This window comes from Cupressus sempervirens, chromosome 6 (genome assembly GCF_028749045.1).
Source record: "Cupressus sempervirens isolate cs-2001-9-10 chromosome 6, ASM2874904v1, whole genome shotgun sequence".
Lineage (NCBI taxonomy): Eukaryota > Viridiplantae > Streptophyta > Pinopsida > Cupressales > Cupressaceae > Cupressus > Cupressus sempervirens.
This window is the reverse complement of record NC_143123.1, coordinates 554,301,499-554,326,703: the sequence shown is the minus strand read 5'-3', so window position 1 is coordinate 554,326,703 and position 25,205 is coordinate 554,301,499. Positions and strand designations below refer to the sequence as shown.

The 25,205-nt window shown below is 37.6% G+C and overlaps 1 protein-coding gene across 1 annotated transcript in view; it reads left to right on the top strand.

Annotated features, from left to right (window-relative positions):
• LOC149553459 (dehydrogenase/reductase SDR family member FEY-like) overlaps positions 1-25,205 on the top strand; it is a 48,145-nt gene that overhangs the window by 9,844 nt on the left and 13,096 nt on the right. The window contains exon 4 of the mRNA XM_089788905.1: positions 16,878-17,014. Within this exon, the coding sequence (XP_089645031.1) occupies positions 16,878-17,014 (137 nt within the window). The remainder of the gene's footprint in view (positions 1-16,877; positions 17,015-25,205) is intronic.

Sequence of the window (25,205 nt, the reverse complement as noted above, 5' to 3'; positions counted from 1 at the left end):
CCGGGTTCAACAACTATAGTTCTGCTGTGGCATCGTACCCGAATGGCCTATAGACAGTAGGGCCCCATAGAATTGTAGGGGGGCTCGGGCCTCTCTGCATCAAAATAGAATTAATGGGTGGCATCCGATAGCTCATGCGGTGACAATAGGAGTCCAGACTGGCTTATATATTAGATCAGAGGTGGCCTTCTGCATGCACGGTCAATGCAGTTGCATCCATGGAACTCTACCAGATACGGTTTACCCCCATACTCGGTGGGCCATAAAATTATAGGGCCATCCCCGAACCTTTTGCCGCAGCAGCATCTTCGTTTACCCTACTATTCTAAGGGGGCCCCTACTATTCTATGGGATTGCGGCCTATAGATAGTAGGGGACACATGGCAATCGATAAGGTTTCATTTATGGTTCTCCAGTCCATACAGTTCCAGCTACCTCTAACTAAGGGGTGGTGCGTGCAGAGGGACTATCTTGATTGCCCGAATTGCCGGCTGGAAAGTTCGGATGATTCTGCACGCACGAAGGGCAAGCGAGCGAGTAGAGTGTTTGTGACCCCGGATGGATATGGGTGGCATGGATTCACTTCCAAGATTACCATCCATTATAGTAGCCCTGATACAACCAGTCATCAGCCCGCCTCCCTAGTCTGCACCAGCAGAACCGACCAACTTATTATTGGGGGCTCGTCGGCTCCACACTACACCTACACCTAGAACTATAGTGCCTTACAATCTATAGGGCCCTGTTGGCCCCCTATACCTCTCTTCCTCCCACCCCCCCATAGATAGTAGGGGTATTAGGATTATAGGTTAGTTCCGGGACCGGGAACAGGCACCTTTGCCGTTAGTGACTTCAGGCCAAGCACCAACCAAACGCGACCCCTACCCCTACTAATGCTGAGCAGGCAGGGCGGAGGGGGGTATCGTTAATGCTCAATAGGATATAGTTCCACTGGATCAACGACTGTATATGCTACTGTGCATGCATAAGAGCTGCTACCTCTGCAACTGATGCCTGCCTCTGCATGCAAGAAGCCGCTGGATCGCGCGCGATGCAGACGACTCTTCTGATCCACTGGTGTTACCCGAGCCAACAACGTGCCATGCCGTTGCCCCCCTACCCCTACCCCTACTATTATAAGGTAAGGGCCCTAGTATTCCCCTATCATTTTATGGCCCCCCCAATCAATAAGTTGTTTAGCAAGCTATCAATGCAGAGGCAATAATCTGCCCATTAAAATTCTAGGGGGGCCCATAAAATTATAGGGTAGGTAGGGGATGTGAATTATTTAGGGTTCGGTGGTCCTGCCTTATAAATAGTAGGGACTTGGCATGTTTTACACCCTACGCTGTTTGTTGATTGATCACTCGCGCTCTGGCTCCAGCTTCGCTTGCTCGCTGGTTTCAGTGTTTAGGACTGGAAATAAGCGGGACTGACTTAAGAATCAATAGGGTTGGGAAGGAGCGGAGTGCCGGTCCGATGCCCTAAGACTACCTGGCTTTATTTATAGCCTTGAAACACCCCCACCCCCACCCCCACCCCCACTATTATAAGGTAAGGTAAGGTAAGGTAAGGTAAGGTAAGGGAGGGTAAGGGCCCTTACAGGTCGTCGAGCTTTACTAACTACCTGGCGAGAACGAGATAGTACGACTTGGTTCAAGGTGATTAGCTGGTTGTGTTGGAAATTTGTCAGCACTCCCCTTGGGATTCGCAACAAGGGCTTAACCATCTCCTGTGGACTATAAGTTGAGTGGTTGTATTGGGTATTGACAGATCGGTTTTTTGGTGCAATGACAACCCCACTCTAACAAGTGGTATCAGAGCTTGGTCACAGGATCAAATCCTTAGACCCTTAGGTAACACCGAGGGGGAGATTGTTGGAAATTTGTTCAACGCTTCCCTCGGGATTCACGATAAGGGCTTAACCGCCTCCTGTGTACTATAAGTTGAGTGGTTGTATCGGGTATTGACAGATCGGTCTTTTGGTACAACGACAACTCCACTCTAACAGGTTGGAAGTCTATGTTGGATTGTCAACAAATGCAAACCCTTGGTTGCCAGCAAGGACCAAGTAGCTTACTGAGCCACACTCCTTAACCAAAAGTAAATATGCAAGGGCTGAATGGGAGCCTCCATAGTGGATTGTTAATGTATATATATCCTTAAGTCAATGAGACACTATTTATGCCATGTTGGACAAAAAGTCCTATTAAGGTTGGGGAAGATAAATGGGGTAACTTGGACCTGTTATTCAAGAGTGGTGGAGATACTGACAACAAGAAACACAATGCTTGCAAGTGGAAACCTTGGCCAAGGTGGTGCTATGCAATGGTGTAGTAGTCATCAATCCCTTTAACCAGTAGTGCACATCTAGTTAGGAAGGTCATTCTCATAGGTATGAATGTCTATAAGATATGACCAACTAAGATAGTTGTGGGTTCTAAACACCAAGACTTGGATGGCAATAAGATTCGAACCTGTTTTTGCATCTCTTGGGTAGTGCCAGGCCTCTCCTAAAAGGAAGTTGTGTGGGAGATTGAAAGGTCAAAATGTTTGGGAGGTAAAACCTTTGGCGATGCTCTTGCTTTCTTGGATTACATTCAGGATCAAGAACAAGCACTGCCACCTTTTCAGGTTCTTTAATTTCATATATTGTTACTTAATCAGTTATTAAGGTATTTTCCTTTCAGATCAATCTGTGATTGATTGTTAGTTAATTCATTGTCATGTGAAAGAAGTTATATATTGTATTATCTTTTATTCTGAAGCTGGTTTAATTAACTTTAGAAGTTATCATGTTCAAGTCAAAAGGAAAATGGTTTCTTTTTTTTAAGCTGGTTAATGAAATTTTTTTATTTCCTATGAATTGTTCATTACTTGTTAATTAACTTGGTAGTTAGTTTTGGCATGTTACAGCAAATCATGTCTTCGATTTGTGAAGTGTCTTGCAAATGGGAGGAATGTCCTACCTTCCAAGTTAATGGGAGGTGAAAGGATGATCAACCTTTCAAGTTAATGAGAGTGTTAATGTGAGTTTTATGCCACTACAACATGCTGAATCGAATACTTTGTATTCCAACTGAAACACCAAATCTCCAACTCTATCTTGAATAAATATGCTCATATGCTAAACAATGTATCTGGATTGTATAATCAAATGAGACAACCACAAGGTTCCTTTTAATTGTGGACTTCTATTCAGTTGTAATCATGTGATATGCTGGTTATCACAAAGGAATTACTCTGTTTACTACTTCCAACAAAATCAATTGCAAAGGGATAAGGGTTTAGAAAGCTATTATACTCCTAGAATGCAAGAAACTATGATTGTCTTTGTGACTACTAGACTCAGTTTAGCCATCCACATCAACCAAGTCAGTGCAATCTCCTAAAGAAAATGTAAGATGTTGAAACCTGAAACTATTACCATTCCATCAAACAACATCAATGAATGCATATCAATGTGCAACAATTATCGAAGTTAAGCTCATTCAACTTCCAAACGACCATGTAAGGCGAATTTAGAATCAGCAAGCTGGTAGTGGTATGGACTAAGTGAGTGCCACAAAGATTGATTCACAACTGATTCCATTCAACTATTCAACTACTTCTAATCAACATTAATGAGATCTACTCTAAGTGAGGAAATGTAGAAATCATGCAACACTCCAATTAATGCCGGTAATCTACCATGAAGACCTACGATGAATTAGCAATCGATAACATTATAGCATCAATTTCGACTAGTCTCTCCCTCTACTCTAAAACTAATTTAACGAGTCACAAATGAGAAAACCTTGGCCTTTTCTAGTTGTTCAATTACAATGAATGGCCAAGATTTGATTTAAGATCAAGGGCCCAGATTTTGATGCAGGAGCATCTTGCATTAGGAAAAAAAATTGGAGGAGAGAGAAAGTGACAAAAATTAGAGGAAAAAAAAGAAGGAAAAATAGAAAAAAGGAGAAAAGAGGAATTTCTATTTTCAAGGTGCATGGGTGGCGTAAATAGAAAAATAAATAAAAATGGTTGTCATTCCATTTATTGAAGTGTGTAGGTGGTGTTAGTTTGTGGTGATTGATCAGGGAAGTACTGTACATACTCCATAAATTCTAAACTTTTTTGGGCTACTATTCGCCAATGGTCGGCTACCATTTGCCAATGGGCTATTGTTTATATTTGCCAATTTATGGCCGACATGGTGTAACTAATTGTAACCCTAAAAGCGGGAAAATTACTTGTATAAAAGGGCTTAGGGTTAGGGATTGTTTCATAAGGTGTGATGTGAAAATTGGTTCTTGCGGCGGTATTGAGTTGTAAGGGATTACGGATTGTAATCAGGTTGTAATCACTGGATCGTAATAATATTGGACTTGCTATTTGGTGGACGTAGCCCAGAGATTGGGTGAACTACGTTACATCTTGGTGTATTGTGTTCTTTTCTGTGTGATCTTTTATTTTCTGATGTTGTTTATATTTGCATGTAATTGTTATTTCTGTTCGTGGTTAAATCCTATCAGGTGGAATTCTAAAAGTTTGTGGACATTTCCTTAAATCATGCATTTAATATTTGTTGGGCCACATGGTGGTGCTTCGCTGTATTTGGGTGGGAATTAAATATTTGTTGTAAGGTATTTGTATTTACCTTTTATTCCCACATTGGTTGTGTTTGTAACATCGTGGGTGGTAAGTGCCTATTTAAGCAAGGCATATGAGCATTTGTAATTAAACTTCAAGGTGTGATCTCTTCTTAATAGAAGCTTGGAGAGAAGGAGGAAGCAGAGGAGCGAGTTTTCTTGAATCTATGGACAGAGCGCCAAATGTGAGGCAGTTTACAGCAGGATTGTGGTGGAGTTGCGAGTTTGTGAGAAAAGCTAGTGGTTGTAGTTTAGAAACAAGGAGATTGCTTGGTGGGTTTGCGAGCACAAGTTTGGATTTTCCTTGGAGGTTTCTACCAGAGTGTGGATCTGGACTAGCTAGGGTTTGGATTGGATCTTGAGGGATCTTGCAAAACTATTATTGTAATTGCTTTGTATTTGGCCGTAACCGGGAAGGCCTTACAGCCCGACACATCACATGTAAACAGTTATTTTATGAATAAAGAGTTGCATTTGGTATCAGATTGTGTATCTTGTATTGTGTTTCGGCTATGTGGTTATTTACTGGGGGTTAGGATATCTCCTTTGGGGATTCTCCTGCCTTGCACTACATCAAGTGGTATCAAAGTGAAGGTTGTTCTTGAGCATGTAGACAGATCGCCAAAGTTGAGGCAGTTTGCACAAGGACCTGGGAGGACATGCAAATGGATCTATGGTTGTGAAGACAGAAGGTTGATCTTGTTCGGGAAGATTGATTTGTTGGTGATTTGTTGTTGAGGGTTTGCGAAGATCTTGGAAGATGGCTTTGAGAGGATTGGACCCTGGGATGATTGCAAATCTCCGTGACATAGTGGAGAGGATTATTAATGAGACAATAGCTTAGGTGGTTGTGGACGCTGCTTTTTCTAAAAGAGTTGAGAAACATAAGAAGGAAGTTGTATGCTACTGGAGTTGGAGTTTACCGATTCGGAAGAGAGTTGTCTGGCCGGTTAGAAGATTTGTTTGAGAGAGAAGATGGCATAGCAAGGTCAAGGTGGAGGAGGTTGGTTTTGTTGATAAGTTTGTGGAGTCTGATACAAAACTTGCAGAGCAACTGGAGGTTGTTGCTGAGGATATTCCTAACCTTGTTGATGTTGGGATGGAGATTAGTTTTCATGATCAATTGGTTGAGTCTGACATGGAGATTGCGGAGCACTTGGTCTTTTGGATGTTCTGGTTGCTGTTGGTGGTGACTTGTATGTTGCAGAGCATCTTCTTGTGAGCAATGAAACCATTTTTGTTGTGAGTTTGGAATGTGTTGATGGAGATCTACATATTGTTACTAATATGGAGTTTATTGCTGCTGGTGTGGATTCACTAGTTGCTGATGTGGATGAGGGCTTGTTGATGAAGCATCATGTTCAGTTTGTTCTTGGGAGTGAGCATGCTGATTGGATGGTTGAGATTCTGGTGTTTGACAGAGTGATGCAGATGTGGATGATTTGCATGTTGGTTTTCTTGTCCCTGATGGAGTGGAAACTTTTGGTGAAGATGAAGATGGTTGTAGATCTTTCTTTTGGTGTCAAAGTGTGGGACACACTTTTCTATCTACCTGGGGAGTCTGATGCAGAGCATCTTGCATTGGAAAAAAGAAAAAAAAAACTGGAGGACAGAGAAAGTGACGAAAACTAGAGGAAAAATAATAAAAAAGAGAAAAAATAGAAAAAAGGAGAAAAGAGGAATTTCTATTTTCAAGGTGCATGGGTGGCATAAATAGAAAAATAAATTAAAATGGTTGTCATTCCAAATTTATCGAGGTGTGTAGGTGGAATTCTACAATTTTGTGGACATTTCTTTAAATCATGCATTTAATATTTGTTGGGCCACATGGTGGTGCTTAGTTGTATTTGGGTGGGAATTAAATATTTGTTGTAAGATATTTGTATTTACCTTTTATTCCTACATTGGTTGTGTTTGTAACATCTTGGGTGGTAAGTGCCTATTTAAGCAAGGCATATGAGCATTTGTAACTAAGCTTCAAGGTGTGATCTCTTCTTAGTAGAAGCTTGGAGAGGAGGAAGCAGAGGAGTGAGTTTTCCTGAGTCTGTGGATAGAGCACCGAATGTGAGGTAGTTTATAGCAGGATTGCAGTAGAGTTGCGAGTTTGTGAGAAGAGCTAGTGGCTGCGGTTTAGAAACAAGGAGATTGCTTGGTGGGCTTGCGAGCACAAGTTTAGATTTTCTTTGGAGGTTTCTACCAGAGTGTGGATCTGGACTAACTAGGGTTTCGATTGGATCTTGAGGGATCTTGCAGAATTGTTATTGTAATTGCTTTGAATTTGGTTGTAACTGAGAAGGCCTTACAGCCTGGCACATCGCATGTAAACAATTATTTTATGAATAAAGAGTTGCATTTGGTATCAGATTGTGTATCTTGTATTGTGTTTCTGCTGTGTGGTTATTTACTGGGAGCTAGGATATCTCCTTTGGGGATTCTCCTGCCTTGCACTGCATTAGATTTATCCAACAAAACCCAATCCAACTGATTGCAACACGCATTAAATGTTTGACCAACAATGAAGCATCACCTTGTGGACTGATAAGAAAATTATAATACTTTTGAGAGCTAATGACAAAATAGGTTAGGTTGAGACGTGATGTGCACTCCCAATGTACACTTGGCATGATTTGATTAAATGTGCCTAGACACGTGCAACTGGAGTCTTCTGATTGGTTGAAGATGAGTGGGCACCACCTTAGCATGCTTATCTCATAGGCTTGATCAATCCCTTGGTGATGATAAAATATCTTGTGATACTCATCATTATCAAGCTTTCAATTTTCATGGCATATATTCCCAAATTGCTTTATCTTCACAAGTTTTCTCCCTATTTTCACATCTTGACCTCTCAACCTTGATGTTGCTGAAAGTTTCATGTAGTTGGATTAGTCCACTTGGTCCAATTGAACTTGGGTTCCCTAATGGAATTCAAGTTAATGATAATTTCTCTTTGCTCGTAGACTTGTTCATCCTCTTGGTTTTTTGATCTCCATCTTGAATTTGCATTTTCACCTCATCCTCAATCTCAAACACCTTCTTATTTGTCCTCCTTGAGGGATGGTTGGCCATTTCTAGACTCTTGGTTGAAGCCTTTGAACTTGAGCCTGCCATAACCCATCTTTCTCTAAGCATCTTCAACTTACATGCATCATCATTCATTAAGTATTGAATTTTGAAACTTGTTCTAGAGATTGGAAATTTATTGCCAAGAAATGAAATAATAAACCATGATCTCCACTTTCCTTTATGAACATATTTCATTAATATGCCTAAAAATTGTGGATTTTCTCATTTCATCTTAAAATCAGACTTAAATGCGAATGCAAATCAAATGATAATGCATGAATGCAGATTTACCATCAAATTCAATTACTAGCTAATCTAGTTCGTATTTCTCCAAGAAAGGACAATTTTATTAATTTCAACCACATACTTTGTAAGCTGATGTCAAAATCTGGGTGCTTCTAAGACCTAAGTCTTATGTGATTTGGCTTCTAAACTCTAATTTTGTGCCCAAATTTGCAATTTGCAACACTTAATCTCTGTTTTTCTTGAAAATTATAAGTTTTACCCAGATTTCATGTTGCTAAGGTCTGAAGCTCGAATGTTCTTTTAAATTTGGACCATATGTGAAACTTGATAGTGATTTGCTGAATGCTTATGACTGGCATGCTCTGCAAAATTTCAGTTTTTTGCTCATGGAATAATCGATTATTTTATTTTGATCAACTTCAGAGGCGAGTTTGCAATTGAAGCTGAGTTTTAGCCCAAAAGGAGGTGGTGGTATTAGGAGGTGCTTTTTCCACAAGTGGACAAAAGGGGGCTGGAACAGCCAAGATTGATTTAAGATCAAGGGCTCAGATTTATCCAACAAAACCCTAATCTAACTAACTGCTACAAGCATTGAATGTTTGACCAATTACAATGAAGCACCACCTTGTGGACCAATAAGAAAATTACAATACTTTTGAGAGCTAATGAGAAAATAGGCTAGGTTGAGACATGATGTGCACTCCACATGTATACTTGGCATGATTTGATTAAATGTGCTTGAACACGTGCAACTGGAGTCTTCTGATTGGTGAAGATGAGTGGGCGCCACCTTAGCATGCTTATCTCATAGGCTTGATCAATCCCTTGGTGACAATAAAATATCTTGTGATACTCAACATTATCAAGCCTTCAATTTTCATGGGATATATTCCCAAATTGCTTTATCTTCACAAGTTTTCTCCCTCTTTTCACATCTTGACCTCTTGACCTTGATATTGCTGAAAGTATTATGTAATTGGATTATTCCACTTGGTCCAACTGAACTTGGGTTCCCTAATGGAATTCAAGTTAATGATAATTCCTCTTTGCTTGTAGACTTGTTCATCCTCTTGGTTTGTTGACCTCCATCTTGAATTTGCATTTTCACCTTATCCTCAATCTTGAACCACCTTCTTGTTTGTCCTCCTTGATGGATGACTGGCCATTTCTAGACTCTTGGTTGAAACCTTTGAACTTGATCTGCCACAGCCCTTCGTTATCTAAGCATCTTCAACCTGCATGCGTTATCATTCATTAAGTATTGAATTTTGAAACTTATTCAGGAGATTTTTATTGTCAAGAAATGAAATTCTAAACTATAATCTCCACTTCCCTTTATGAACAAATTTCATTAATTTGCCTAAAAAATATGGACATTCTTATTTCATCTTAAAATCAGACTTAAATGCAAATGCAAATCAAATGATAATGCATGAATGCAGATTTACCATCAAGTTCAATTACTAGCTAGTCCAGTTTGAATTTCTCTAAGCAAGGGCATTTGTGTTAATTTCAACAACATACTTTGTAAGCTGATGTCAAAATCTGAGTGTTTCTAAGGGCTAAGTCTTATGTGATTCAGCTTCTGAACCCTAATTTTGTGCCCAGATTTGCAATGTGCAACACTTAATCTCTGATTTCCTTGAAAATCATAAGTTTTACATCCCAGATTTCATGTTGCTAAGGTCCGAAGTTCGAATGTTCTTCTAAATTTGGACCATTGATGTGAAACTCGACAGTGATTTGCTGAATGCTTATGACTGGTATGCTCTGCAAAATTTCAATCTTTTGCTCATGGGATAATCGATTTTTTTATTTTTATCAGCTTTGGAGGTGAGTTTGCAATTGAAGCTAAATCTTAGCCCGGAAAGCAGGTGATGGTATTAGGAGGTGCTTTGTCCACAAGTGGACAAGTGGGGGTTGGAATCTGACCCCTCCTTGCCCCTACTTCATCGCTACCAAGGTTTAGATCTTAACTTTATTCCTTACTCGCAAATCCACTTCAACTTTGACTCCACCATCCATGCTCAATAATTTCACCTTGACTTGCAAGTCTTTATCAATTTCATTTCAATTTGTAAGCCATGGTTGGATACTTTTTCTTCAATCGATAGCAGAAACATTAACGATAACTATAGTGGATTGTGTAAAACAGATATTCTTAATATTTTTCTTTATCAGGGATTTTATTTTCACAGTCTGTTGTTCTTTTGCCTTTCAAATCTGGTCAAACTTGGAGAAAAGCTAGTTTTTAGCCTTGGCTTCACCTCTTTTCAATGCCACCAAGCTCACAGAATGGACATTTTCTCCTAATTAGATGGTGGAGATTATGATGCTTTCATTCACAAGTGGGCAAGAGGGGGTTGGAATCCGACCCATCCTTGTCTACTCACTGTGGACAGGCTTACCTTCTCTTGCAAGTTGGTGAACTCTTCTCTCCTTTTCACACTTTCTTCCTCTTTTTGTTCATCATTTTCTCTTCATTTCTTTTTTGTTTGTTCTTCAAATCTTCCAAACTTCATATTTTCATGCTCAAATCAATCCTCATAGTTGCATATCCTTCAAGTTGAATTCTCCTTTGGCTATTATCTTCATCATCCTAGTCTTGGTTTCAAACTCATTAAGTGTTCTCATTTCACGTGCTTCTCCATTTCAACTTCTGACAAAGTGTTTTCCTTGATTTCAACTCAAGACCTTACTTCTCACTAGGTGACAAGATTTGGATTCTCACCAATCTGATCCAAGACTTCCAACTTATTCCTGCTCTCCGCTGACCAGGAGTTGAATTCTTGTTGATGAGATTAGCTGGTTTGGCTCCAAGATGGGCAAAAGTTGTTTAAACTCGTCTATCTAGAGGGCTTACAGATTTCTAAAAATTGCTCCTAAACTAAAACAAAGTAAGCCACCTAAAACTATTGCCAAGCAAAATGAGGGGGTCCCCTTTACAAGGGGGTGATGGTGTGGAAATCTCACAACAGAGAGGTGAAAGGACAGTCAGTTTTAATGTTCTTATCAGGTACACTGCCCAAGGATGGAAAGGACAACCAGCTTTCCATGCTCATGGGCTAGGACGTGGAATGGATGACCTGCTTTCCATGCTCTTGTGCTTTGCTAGCAATCAAGGTGGATGGAGGGATGGAAGGGTAGCCTACATTACATACTTCTGCACTACAAGGACGGCAAGCCTTGATGTAGCAGTTTGCAAGCATTTCCCAAAAAGTCATGATGGAATTTTGTATGAAGAATATGCTTTAATGTTTTAATTTAAATATTAATGATGCGAGGATTTATTGATCTAAATCATAGTAACATGGGGACGCGTCCCCCCCCTTTTTGCCCCACGTCCCAGAGACTTGGACGCATTGGGAACTCCGTCCCTCTGTTTGTAGTGGCGCCACCAGATTTTGCCACCTCTGCTGAGGATATGGGACATCCCGATGTTGGCTATTTGTTGATTCAACTATTTATGTTCAATGTTTGATCTTCCAATTCAATCCAATGTTCAAGTATTTAGTCTTTTACATCTTTACATCTTATATTGCAATGTCTCAATAAAGGGACATTATAGATTCGATGAAGTCAGATTTCTTGGACTGGTTATGATCGTTGAGCCATTGAACAAGACAAAAAAGTAAGGAATGCCAATTGCAAGATTTTGGACCAGCAGTGATGATGGTGAAATTCTATACAATATGAACCTTTCTGGTTTCCTGGATATTGAATAATTGATTAACTGCCAATGTGCTTAATTCCTTTGTTCTCATGGATGTTTTGTTGCTTCAGAGTGGTGGACGTGCATGAATTGAGTGAGAGATTTTCTCCATGTATATATATCAATGACTTTGTAAATGCGGGGAATGGGTGCTTAATTCCTTTGTTCTCATGGATATTTTGTTGCTTCAGAGTGGTGGACGTGCATGATTGAGTGAGAGATTTTCTCCATGTATATATATCAATGACCTTGTAAATGCGGGGAATGGAACTTTTGAACAAGCACTAGGATATTAGAATCTTAAGTTTTGACATTTTTTTATTTAAGGATCACCAATATCTCTCTACTTTTAGGATGATTCATAAAGGAAAGAGGCTGATGCATATCATTGAAACCTGGGGAGAATCTGAAGCAAACAGTCACTCAGACAATGCATTGCAACCTTAGGCCCATTTTTAACTTGTCTTTGTCTTCCACATATTGTAAAATGAATATAACTTGATTCTATGTTCTTATCATGAACTATAAAATCGAGATTCAGTTAACATATACAAGATATCTCCAATTCTAGGGCTTATATTATTTCCCAACTTCATTTTAGCACTAGCGATTATCTTGACATGCACGTGCTACAAATCAGATGTTATATATGCACTTCTGCATAGGGAGACATACATCAAAAGATATTACTGGGCCAAAATTCTACATTTAGTTCAAGTATATTTTTGTAGATATGTGATTCATCACGATCTTCTCACACAAACTTGTCAGCCAACCAAGTAATAGAAAGCTGCCTGACAGCAGCAGATCAGTCTATAGATTTGTCATGTTTTCTTGGACTAAAAATGGACCAGTTAGTGTCTGTTCAAATTTTTGGGGATTAGTTTGGGGATTTTGTATTTTATGCATAAAATGTCTTCATGACATGCAAATTTCAAAATGAAAGTACAAATAGTCAAAATTGGGTACAGGAACCAGGGTTTGGCAGTGGCAGTTGAAGCAAGAGATTCAAAGAAAGCATGCATGAATAAACAATTCAATGCTGATAAAAATCTCAGTTTTAAAATTTGGAGGTCCCTTTGGCCACTTTTAGGTAGATGGAGTATGGCAAAATGAGAGTTTTTGCAAGAAGAAAAATACTGGTGTTACTGATTGAACAATTACACTACAATGCACTGATGGCTAAGGCCATTTTGGTACGAAAATAGAGCATAACTTCCCCTTCTTCTGTCTTTTATATCATGTGAGGTTCTTCTATAGGGTGTATTTGGTTTTATCATGTGGATGCCATTCTTATGTCTTTGCAGTCCTTTGCCATTTTTATCGTTGCATCTTAAAATGACATGTTTGGGGTCAGTGACAAGGGCCATGGTGCTGATATATATATAGTACTTGAAAAACTAGTTGAAAAAAGATGCATAAGAATTGCATTTTAAATGAAGCTTTGGCACATTAGTAAGATAGCAAAATTACAAATACAACAATACTAAACAGTAACGTTCAAAATACTTTAATACTAAATAAAATTTGACAAATGAAAATGTCAAATTGGAGGTTTCTATTATATTGAAAATATGAATCCCATATAGATGATTACGATGATTACAACGAGTTGCATGATATCAAAACAAGTACAAAATGTCAAAATGTAGTAAAGGGAGGCCTCTAATTAACTTCAAATGCAAACTCTGCATTGGTGGAACTACTTAACACCTCATGGTCAAACTCCGCCAAACTAACACCAACCAGCTTTGCATCTCAGTCATAGCATCTTAATCAATCTGTGCTGGCTCCTTTGGCTCTACATCTCACTGTGCTGCTGGATTCTCTTTGTACACACGTCTTGCAGTCAATGAGATGCAAAGCACCATTGAAAACCACAAGCTTCTTTGCTCTCCCAAAGGTAAGTCTTTTCCTCTTAAGAGATTAGATGAAGCTATAAGTAGACGAGTCCCCCTTAGCAGCTGGAGAACTAAAAACTTGACAAGTCTCTCTTAGCATCTTCAGAACTAAAAACTTGAGATAGTAATTGAATGACTAGAGTGGTGGTCATATGTTTTGGTCCATGGCAGTTCAGCCACAAAGTTGGGTCCTCTTGTGCCATAGGTGCCATATCCATCTTGGCTGACTTGTATAACCCTTAAGTGGCAAATTTCGTCCACTCAATGTGAATTTGGTTGGCACTCAAAGAATCGTATATCTTCTCAATGCACGTAAAGAACCCTGCCTTTACCTCAACATACTATATCAGTGTAACTCCAGCGGACCTAGCATTGCACCACTTAGGATTCAATGTAGAGGCAGGCATGCACAATGAATGTTGAGCTTATCCCATCTTCGTTGAATGATTGGCTGAATGTGCTCATTGTAGAAAGCTAATGTGAGGTCCTTATTTTGCATTAGAACCCTTAGCTTTGTCAAGCATATTATTAATGCATTCTTACACTTCTCCAAGGGTAGGTGCATCCCCATCCCCATACTTGATGACCTTGTAATCTGGAGCAATGATGGAGACTATATGTTTGGTATCACTCTAAAACTCATTATTCTTCACCCTTGCCTACTCTGTCCTGCGCTTGATCCACTGATTCCAATCTATTGTCATAACCGTTAGCTGCAATGGCTCTTGCAACTCAAACATTTTCTCCAACAGAATGAAATAGGATGTATATCTGGTCTCAACGCGTTTCAGGAACTCCTTAAAGAAGCTCCTAAAGTGTGCATGTGAAGTGTGGTGGTTGTAGATAAACATTTTGCACATCTCTAGCTTCATTAACCACTTTTTTTACCCACCCAATCTTCCATGTGTCCTTGAGTGCATTGTTCATGACATGCAAACAAATGGAGTCTACCAAATATGTCTATAAGATGGCTCAATAAGTTTGCTTGCATCTTTCTAAACATGTGTTGCTTCTCTCTTTACTTGGACCATATTTGTGGCCCAACCTCAATAACCTCCTTGAGGATCTGCAACTGAAAATCAACATATTTTCAATGTCTTGAATAATCAACTGTCTTAAGAAAATATAGATCTATATATGTAACCATGATATTGGTGAGTGGATGATGGCTAATGTCCATTCACCCATCCATGACCATGCTACATCCAATCGTCACTCAACATCCTTCACTTTCCTCATCAACATATTGACCTTGGCATGGCTCTTATCCAAGATTGTGATCCTCAATTTTGTCATACATTGTTGCACATATGATGGTCCTCCCCTTGTCTGCTATCAAAATCATCTTCTAACGATAAGGAGATTGAGCCACATGAAATGGGATCCCATTGACAAAGAAGAATTTGCCAATGACATCATCGATCTCATCATTTAGCCACATGTTAAACAGCTCAGATGTGTGGTTACTTTGCAAATTTCATTCCCCACTACCCTCTCTTGCATGGTAAATGAAACTGGAATAAGAACCTGATTATGGCATCACCCCTCCTTTCGTCCCCAAAGTATGAGAAATTCTCTGTGGCTGGCTCTGATGAGCATGTGCCCTCCTAGATGAAGTGGTAGGCATAGGTGTAGCTGAAGTGCCATTCATAATACCCCAAAGCTTGTTTATCTCAAGTTTATATTTTAGGCTCTTCGGTTGATCCAGAAAACCAAATCTTTCCGCACCTTTTTGTGGAATAAAAATGAGGTGTACATTAACTCTAGTAATGCTTCCGGACCATTCTAGACCACAGAAGTTTTTTTTCCACTTGGTTGTGCCACCACTTGACCCTGACCTGCCAAGTAGTAGTACTTTTCTTGCAAATAGTTTTAGAGGAAACTCACAGTCAAATAGACCCTTTGTACTACCTGTTGCACTTGCCTTGGAACTAATGTGGGCTACAGGATTAGCCCCTTGGGTGCTCCCCTCAGCCCTCAGGTTCATATTTAGATTCAGTTTGACTATGAGTTTGAACTTCTACCTCATCCTCACTCATGTCATGAGAACTCATTGTGAACTACAATAATATAAACCCTATAAGTGCCTACTTTCAGCCTAGTTTAATAAAAAAAAGAAAATGGTTCTTTTGATGTTGAATGTTTATTCTTCATTTCTTGTTTTGTCATCAAAATTCAACATCAAATGATTCAAATCAGATTTTGAAAATGGAACTTACAAAAAGAAAAAAGAGAAAAATAGAAACAATAGTCATAGAAACCTACCTTGTGCTAGATAATTCTCCCCAAGTAGGTGTAGAAACTACTTCCTCTTCTTTTTCTTGCTCCTTGTCACCCCTCTTGCACTTGCAAAAACTCAGCGCCTCTATGCTCACTCTTTTCTTTCTTCTTCACCTAGCTATTGCAAAAATCAGAAAAGCAAGAGTGACAAGATGAGAGAATGTTGAATTTTTTGTAGTGGAAAGAGGCAATAGATGGGGCCCACATGCCTTTAGGGTTTGGTCCTAGGTGCTGAAATAAAAAATTAAAAAGTTATTGTTTCTTTCCCCAGCACAGGAGACTCTGTGGTGTGCTTGGGACACACCTAAGGGATGTCCTGGTGCCCCTGGAGATATCATGGTGATGTCTTGGTGTCCCGGGCGTCTTGGGGATGTTTTGGCAGACTGGGCAGTGGTGGACGAATGGCTGGGGAACATCCTGTCCCACTCCTGTCTTCATTCCTGTCCAGGAAACAAGGGGGTTTTCAGGGGGTGCGACGTGTGCCATTAGAATGCTGAGACCCTTACCATGGTAATTAAACAAATTCTTTCTGTCTATGGTGGCACAGAACATATTTTCAGTATTCATAGCTTGTAAGACACTCATCTTTGAATAGAGTTCATTTCAGTTTAGAGCTGTATATTATCTGATTTTCGGTAGTGTAGCAATGCATTGAGTCATGGACACATTGGATTAGACCATGGGGATACAGAAATCATCATGTATCTGTAAATAAAATTCAATATTCAGTTGATTTGTTTGTTGATCACCAGTAACTTTATCATTGGATAAGCAACATATCATATTGGCACATGTATGAAGAGGTATAGCAGTTAGAAGTTGTGCTATCACATATCACTTGTTTATTATATATCTCAAAAAATTGTACTAGTTTTTACAGATTATTCTAGAGTTTTTTCGCTGATATGAATACCATCTAAGTTACTTTCTTTCCTCTGGATGATTATGCTTACTTTTAGGAAGTTTTCCTCTCTTTGTGATTTTTGTTGATGTTTTATTTTGACACATAATAAGTCTGACCTTTTGTTTATACATCAGCACCTCAGAAATTTTCTAAAGATGGCTTTGAAGAACATCTGCAAGTGAATCATCTGTCACCAGCACTACTTACGCTTTTGTTGCTACCCTCTCTAATCAGAGGTTCTCCTTCACGAGTAGTGAATGTCAACTCTAATGTAAGTTTCTCATCCCCTATGAAGTGTAGGCTGCACTGGAAATAAAAAATACGAAATGTCTATATGGTTTTTTAAATTTTAAATTTTATATTGGCGAAAGGTTTCAAATATGTCTCAAGACAGTATTCAAGTGTCAAATCTGAGAACAGAAAATATCCACAAAACATAAAAAATCCAGAACCTCTGGGCAGTAAAACAGAGCATCCCCATATAGCCAAAATAGCGGAATTACCAGCCTTCCAGAAAGCAGCAGTTATTCCATAATTAAAATAAAATCCATCTTCCAAGACAGCTAGCATATATCATATCAAAGCCATTAAGATCATAATCGACAGCATCAGTTAGACACCAGTAATTTAAACTGACTTCAGAATTGCTGCTTGAGGAAGAATTAACAGTTTTTCAATGTGAATAAGAGTGAAACCAGTTGGCAAATTGTTCATCTCCAGACCCTCCATGCATCATTGTTATGATCATAATCCGGTATCTTTGATTTACCATATCATATCAAAGCCATAAAGGTCATAATCAACAGCATCAGTTAGACACCAGTAATTTAAACTGACATCAGAATTGCTGCTCGAGGAAGAATTAACAGTTTTTCAATGTGAATAAGAGTGAAACTGTTTGGCACATTATTCATCCCCAGACCCTCCATGCATCTTTGTTATGATCATAATCCGGTATCTTGGAGTTACCACCTCTTGAAACACCCTCTGCTGGAACTGGCAAACTAGCAATAGCACTTGGGGTGCAACCTTGAGGTATACTAATTAGTTTCCCTGATCCTTGAGTAGCATTGCCTGGGATGCTGGAATCTGCATTCTCTTGATTCACGAATTCAGGAAAAAAGAGCATATTCTGGACAGCATCAACTGTAATGGGCCATTCTTCACAGTCATAGTTAATGTCTTCAGGGACACCCTGTCTTCAAAATCATTCCCAATTCCTTGTTAAAGCCTGGTACATAATAGCTTATAGTATATGCCTTTTCTTGACTCTTGTTAATTTCGGTTGTGAGTGGTAAGGAAATAAACGGACTGTGAGATTTCTCTTGAGAAGTCTGTGAGATTCCTTTCGATTTCTTCAATAATTTGCTTATTTCTTGCATTCCATATGATCCAGAAGACTTAACTTGACAACAACTGAAAATTTTCCTTCAGCTTTTACGATTTCACACTACATCAAATAAACCCACAGGATGTCAAACTAATCAATTTGATTTTTCTTGGACAGATCGACCCACATAGGAAGGAAGCAACTCCAAACCCATTTGGCATAGGGGCATAAAAAGGAAATGTGAATGACAAACTATACCAAGCCACAATGTTGACACTTACTCTAATAGGAAAGATGGAATACTTTTGGCTAAGGACTAACTATCTGAAAATTCAAAAACGCTTTTTTGGCTCAATACTTCCAGACTGGACAACCTCAAATTTCTGTCCAAATTCAAGCATTATCAGATCTTTTCCATAGGGTAAAGTTTCTCAATTCTCTTATCTTATGTAATTATTTAAAAGCATTTCAAAGCACATGACTAGTTTCCCAAGGCATTCTGGAACATGGTAAAAGTCCTTCTATAAGTGTTTGGCAGACTGTAGGTATGGTCCTTAGTGGTTCCCAAGTAATAGTGCCCTTATCATTGACAATATTTAAAATTTTTTTATCAGTCTTACAGCCGAGTCCTTTGCAAAATACCCTATGACCAAGGTCAATGCTTTTATCTTTATAGTTTATACCACAAATTTGACCAAACAGACCTTCCTTCATAAGCAACTTTATAAGTTTTAGACTAGTCTTCATTGTCCTTTACGAACTGCCAGGCTTTCCATATGGACCCAAATATGTGATAACGTGAGGCCTTACTAAGATAAGGAAGAAAATAAATTCTTTCAGGGGTGTCTCTTTTCATTCTCATCTTTTTATAGGGGAAACAGCATAAATATTATTCCTTTGCATTGTATTCCATGGTTCATTACCTGATAAGCATTTGATGATTTGTTTGACCACCAGTAAAACCCCATGCAGGAAAATATTCATCAAACCCATTCCACCAGTTTCCTTTGGTTAATTAAATACATCCCATAAGACTGTATGTTTTTTTTAAAGAACGTTTTCCATCAGACCAAATGAAACACCTTATTGACTTTTCAATTGGATAAGTTTTGGCTGAACAAATCAACCAAGATGATGAAAAGTGCATAATATGAGATGAACGACAGAAATTTCAGAATGCTTGAAATCTTTTTGCAAGGGAAAGAAACTGACATTGCCACTTTGATTTTTTTTCAAAGAATTCTATGCAATTTTCAACTCTACAGTTTCAAAAATAAGGGTTCAATGCAAAGGGGATACCTGAGTAGAGATGAAGCTCAGCAATAAAATCAAGACTTGTATAATTTACCAAAATTCTCCTCTTCAATGTCTTGTAAGTGTGAAGTATCATTTGCAAACTGCAGATCAATAAGTATGTTCTTGTTTGGAAGTTAAGGTACCTTAGCAGGACATCCCAAGGAGCGCTCCCTCAAAATATAATGAATAACCACAGCTGCAGTAACAAACAAGCCATGTGCAAGTGTACAGTCTCTCTGATGAATCTCTGCAGCATAAAGGGATTAGAAAATGCATTATTTATGCTCACTTGTATGGGGTCATCAACAATTGAAACTTGAACATGCCTGCATAATTTTTCACCAATCCCAATAGCCCTCATCATCTTCATTACAAAGCCTCATTCAGTTCTTTCATATGCATTATCAAATCCAATGAGAGCTACATACCAATTTTTTCTTAGATTCTCTCACCCAATGCATTACTTGCCAATGTGAAATCAAATTTTGGAAAATAAACTTTCCTTTCACAAAACCAGCTTGGGAAGGAAGAACAATAATGGACAATATATTCTTTAGTCTTAAGCAGTGTTACCCGAGGATGTGTCCCCAGTAATTTTTTCAGGTGCCCTTGTCTGAGAAACATCCCGGGGACAGGGGATGGCTAGGGGACTTTGACATCTAGAGGAAATTTGACTTTGACTCTCAAAATAACCCAAATTCGACTTATGAATTCTATTAATTCTTATATTTTAAGGTAATATTTTATGTAAGTGCATGCTTGATTCATGATTTCATATGAATATTTTAGATTTCTCTACATGTTTTAATTTTCCCTATTGTTATATAGCTGTCCCCTGGCCGTCCCCAAAATGGGCAAAGTTTTTTGTTGTCACAGAAACTCACCCCCCCTGGTTCCCTACCACACCCTGCCTGGAAACTTGTAACCTTGGTCTTAAGGCAATAACTTTAGCAAAGACCTTATATGAAACATTAAGAAGAGTTATTGGTAGAGTTATTGGTCTCTATTTTATAAGTCTGAATTATATTACTATCCTCAGGCAACAGCTTGAGTACATCTCAAAGAGCATACAGAAGTAGCCTCATATGAACATTTAAAAGAAAACGTCTGATCCAATTGATATTTACTTTTATAGAACTAAGCTGAGACCATCATTGCCTGGAGTTTTTAGTTCTTCAAGAATTGGATAACTGCGTTTATCTCCTCAAACACAGATGTATTTTTTCAAGCCTGTTGGCCCTGTACATGCCCAATCAGCATGGATCAATCTTTTAAACAACGATTCTACCATGCAAACAATCACTCCCATGTTTCTCTGGTGGGAAAAACTTAGAATTGAAATCCTGAAAAGTTGACCTGATTTGTGTCTAATCTTTTATCAGCTTCCTATCCACTTCAGTGGTCTCTCTTTTCCATTGCATGTGTTTCAGGAGCTTGAAAAAATAATTTGGTCCTTTATCACCGATTTTTAACCAAGTTGCTTGGACCTAAGTTTTGTTCCCCTAATTTTATAGTTTATCTTAATTTATTCTTTGCATCCATAACCATTTCTTGAAACCATACATCATATGGAGAGCTTTTAAGCTGCTTCCTAATATGGATTAGATTCATTTGAATGCACCTATTATTCTGAGCTTTCAATTTAGCCTCTACAACTCTATTCCTGTTGATGTTTTGTAGCTTCAGTTGGATAAAAATCCCATGGGACAAACCTATTGAAGATATATATTATATATATAATCATATATGTATATATAAGATATAATATATATACCTAAATTCATATTATATATATTATTATCTATGTATTCTGGAGAAATTAATATAATAATGATTCAAGAGATATTATATCTACACACACACATATAAATAATTGTTATTATATTAATCTCATGTTGATTGATCAAATTATAAGTAATGATAACTGATTGAAAGGCCGAGTTGTTATTTATGCTGGCAGCGACTATGTTAATCAATGGAGTCACATCCACAATGGGTCGCGACTCCATCATGGAGTCATGATCCATCGTGGAGCATGACTCCACTAGCTTTATAATGATTGGTCTGCAGTGTTTTGTAACAACGAACACAAATAGATCCCAGTCTTTAAGTTACAAATACCTGCAGTATAAATACTATACATTGAGAATTAAGTATTATAAATACTATCAGATTTCAATTATCAGTAAAAAATTATTGAAGAGTTTGCATTGAATCAATTAATTTATCAAGTAAAACTAGTTTCTAAATCCACAAAAATCTGATCACTTTATATTTAACATGGTATCAGAGCAGGTGTGATAAAACATTAGATCAGATTTCTATATTGAGAAAATTGACATAAATTTTGGAAAATATTACACCTTTCAAGATGGTGAATGGAATTAGACTTGAAGGTGCTTCAAATTGTGAAGGTTGGAAATTGTGAATGATGCTAATACTAAAAGAGAATGAGTTAAAATCAATGGTGGAAAATTCTCCTAAATCTAATTTGAATGATGAAAAGAGTCAATGGGAAAAAAAGAGTCAATGGGAAAAGGACAATAGTGGAGCAATTAAATTTTTGGTGGATGGAGTGAAAGATCATTGACTTCTATTATTACTAAGTTAGGCTCTGTATATGATATGTTTAAAGCCCTAGGAGACATTTTTGAGATCAACAACACTAGTCAAGGCTTCTTACTCTAAAAAATCATTTCATTAATATAAAGATGAATCAAGGCGAGATTATCACCTTAGACTTAATGAGGATAATAGAATTAAGAAACCGACTCTCAACAATTGGTCACATCTATGATAGTAAAGAGTTAACTATGATAGCTCTAAATGGACTTTCCTCAGCTCCCCAAATTTGATCAACTAAAAACTGACTGCATAAAAGAAGAGTGTAGTCTAATATCCCGAGGAATGGAAATAAATTCTACAAATGAAGACATGAATGTTCTCACCACTAATCTAAAAAGTTAAAAGGGTAAGAACTCAAATGGGAAACTACCATTCAAGAACAAAGAGTCTTTTCTAAAGTACAATTTCATAGATGTGACAATTATGGTCATGTTGCAGCGAAGTGTCTTGATAGACTCAAACATCAAGCCTCCTTTGCTGAAGTCAATAAGACAATCACAGATTTAGAGAGACTTGTATTCTACTCCGCTCTATCCAGTTAAGTATCAAACAAACCAAACACTTGGGTAATAGATGGTGGAGCTTCTCGGCATATAACTGGCTTCAAATAACATCTAGATTCTATAGAAGATTATGATGATGAAGTAAGTATTGGAGACAATACAAATTATCCAGTAAAGGGAATTGGGACTTGCACAATCAATCTAAAATCAAGCATCTCTCTCAAACTCACAGGAGTACTATTATGTACCCAGGATTTAAAGAAATTTAGTTTCTACTTCAGCACCCGAAGACAAGGGATACAAACTCACCGTCCTGAAAGGAAAAGTACTAGCTTGGCCAAATAACTCAATTATCAAGAATGCTCATATCATTGGAATAAGGCATGGATGCCTCTACAAGCTACGTACTTCTCCCTCTTCAGCATATCTCAAAGTTTTGTGAAATACTGGATTGAGAGGGAGTTTAATGTTCTTTACAATCCTCAACAAAATGGAGTTATGGAATGAAAGAACATAACTATTATTGAAGCTGCCAAAAGCCATAATGCATGATCAAAACTTAGAAACTTACCTTTGAGCTGAAGCTTCCTATATTGCCATATACAGCCAAAATTGCCCACACTCTCATCTAGAAAACAAAACCTCAAAAGAAATATTTACTAGAATTAAACCAAATATAAGTCGTCTAAGAATATTTGGCTGTCCAGTTCAAATTCACATTTCTAAAGAGAAAAGATCTAAATTATAACTTTTTGGGAAAAAGAAAGGGAATTCTTGTTAAGTACAGTGAAATTTCTAAAACTTACAAAATTTACACCCCCAGACAAAGTAGATATGTGATATTTGAAGAAGATATTACATTAAAAGATCCAAAGACGAAAATGAATGATGAAGATCCTTAAAAGGATCTCTCTCTTGAGATTTAGAGGGAGACTCAAGATATTTGTTATGCAATGAGTGCACTTAATTAGTTCATGTGTAAACCAATGCAACTAAACTTAATAACAGGTCTAAACACATTGAGGTACCATATCATTACATCAAAGACATGGTTGAGAAGAATGTAGTTGGGCTGAAACATGTTAGTATAGATAATCAAATAGCAAACATCCTCACAAAACCTCTTGTGAAAATGAAGGTGGAATACTTCCGAAATAAACTTGGTATGGTTGTAATTATTGAGAAGAATCTCAACATATTTGATTATTGTACTAATAAAACTACTTTTAATCATGAGTGTTATTTCACGACTTCTTGGGCCCTGTATACATCTTGAATAAGTGACGACTTTTAAATGATTATCACTTGTATTTGTAGAAGTTGTTGCAGGGTGATGATCTTACAGTAACTTAATCTTCTATTATGATGGATATCATATGATGTCTAAGTATCATGATAGATTATATCTTGTAAATCAATCAACTAAGAGATAGATATTGCCATATAGATATCTATGAGTTGTATTGTATAGTTATGTCATGGTGGATTAACATCCTTAAACAAATCATAATGTTCCAATGGTAAGTATCATAGAGTGATACGTGTGTACATACCTTATGAACATTTTCAGTATTTGGTGAATATCATGTAATTTGATATTCAAAGGCCATTACTTAGAGTACTTGGTGAATATCATGCGACTTGATATTCAAAGGCCACTCCTGATATCATGAGATGATATCTAAATGGAGGGTATCTTCTAATCAAAGATATCCTTAATTATGCCATCATGGTATTACGTCAAGGTAATATCAAATCATGTTGATTATCCTCCCTAGCTAAGAGGGAGTGTTAATATTTTGTTGCTTCAGTCGGATAAAAATTCCATGAGACAAAACAATTGATTTTTAAAAAAAAGAAAAAAAAGTATAAAAATATATATATATGTGTGTGTGTGTGTGTGTGTCTATATATATATATATATATATTAATATAATAATGATTCAAGAGATACTATATGCACACACACACACGTATATATAAATAATCTTTATTATATTAATCTCATCTTGACCGATCAAATAATAATAAGTAATGATAGCCAATTGAAGGCTATATCGTTTTACGTTGGCAGCAACTATGTTAATCGGTGGAGTCACCTTCACAATTGATCGTGACTCTATCGTGGAGTTGTGATCTATTGTGAAACATGACTCCACTAACTTATATTTGTAATGATCAGTCTGCGGTGTTTTGTAACTAAAAACACAAATAAATCTCAGTCTTCAAGTTACAAACACCTTCAGTATAAATACTATACGTTGAGAATTAAGTATTATAAATACTATCAGATTTCAATTATCAGTAAAAGTAAATTGAAGAGTATACATTGAATCAATTAAGTTATCAACTAAAATTAGTTTCTAAATCAACAAAAATCTGATCACTTCATATTTAACAATTCCATTTATCAATTTTAAAGCACGAGTCCCCAAAGGATGTAGAGAGGCTCCTTCTATTGCTATTATTATTAACATAGGCCAGATCCCGCAGGTGTAAAACATTCGTTTTGATGAAACCTTTAAAGTCTTGCTTAATGCTAGGTGCATTAGATTGAAAATTCTCGATTTCAGTGGGGGTAACAATCAAATAAGCAATAAGGGAGTAACTGAACCACATTATTGTTATCTGCAAAAGGTATACCATAAAAAACTGTGTAACCTGGAGGCTGGTCTTTTAGACCCTCTTTGAAAATTACTCCTCTTGCT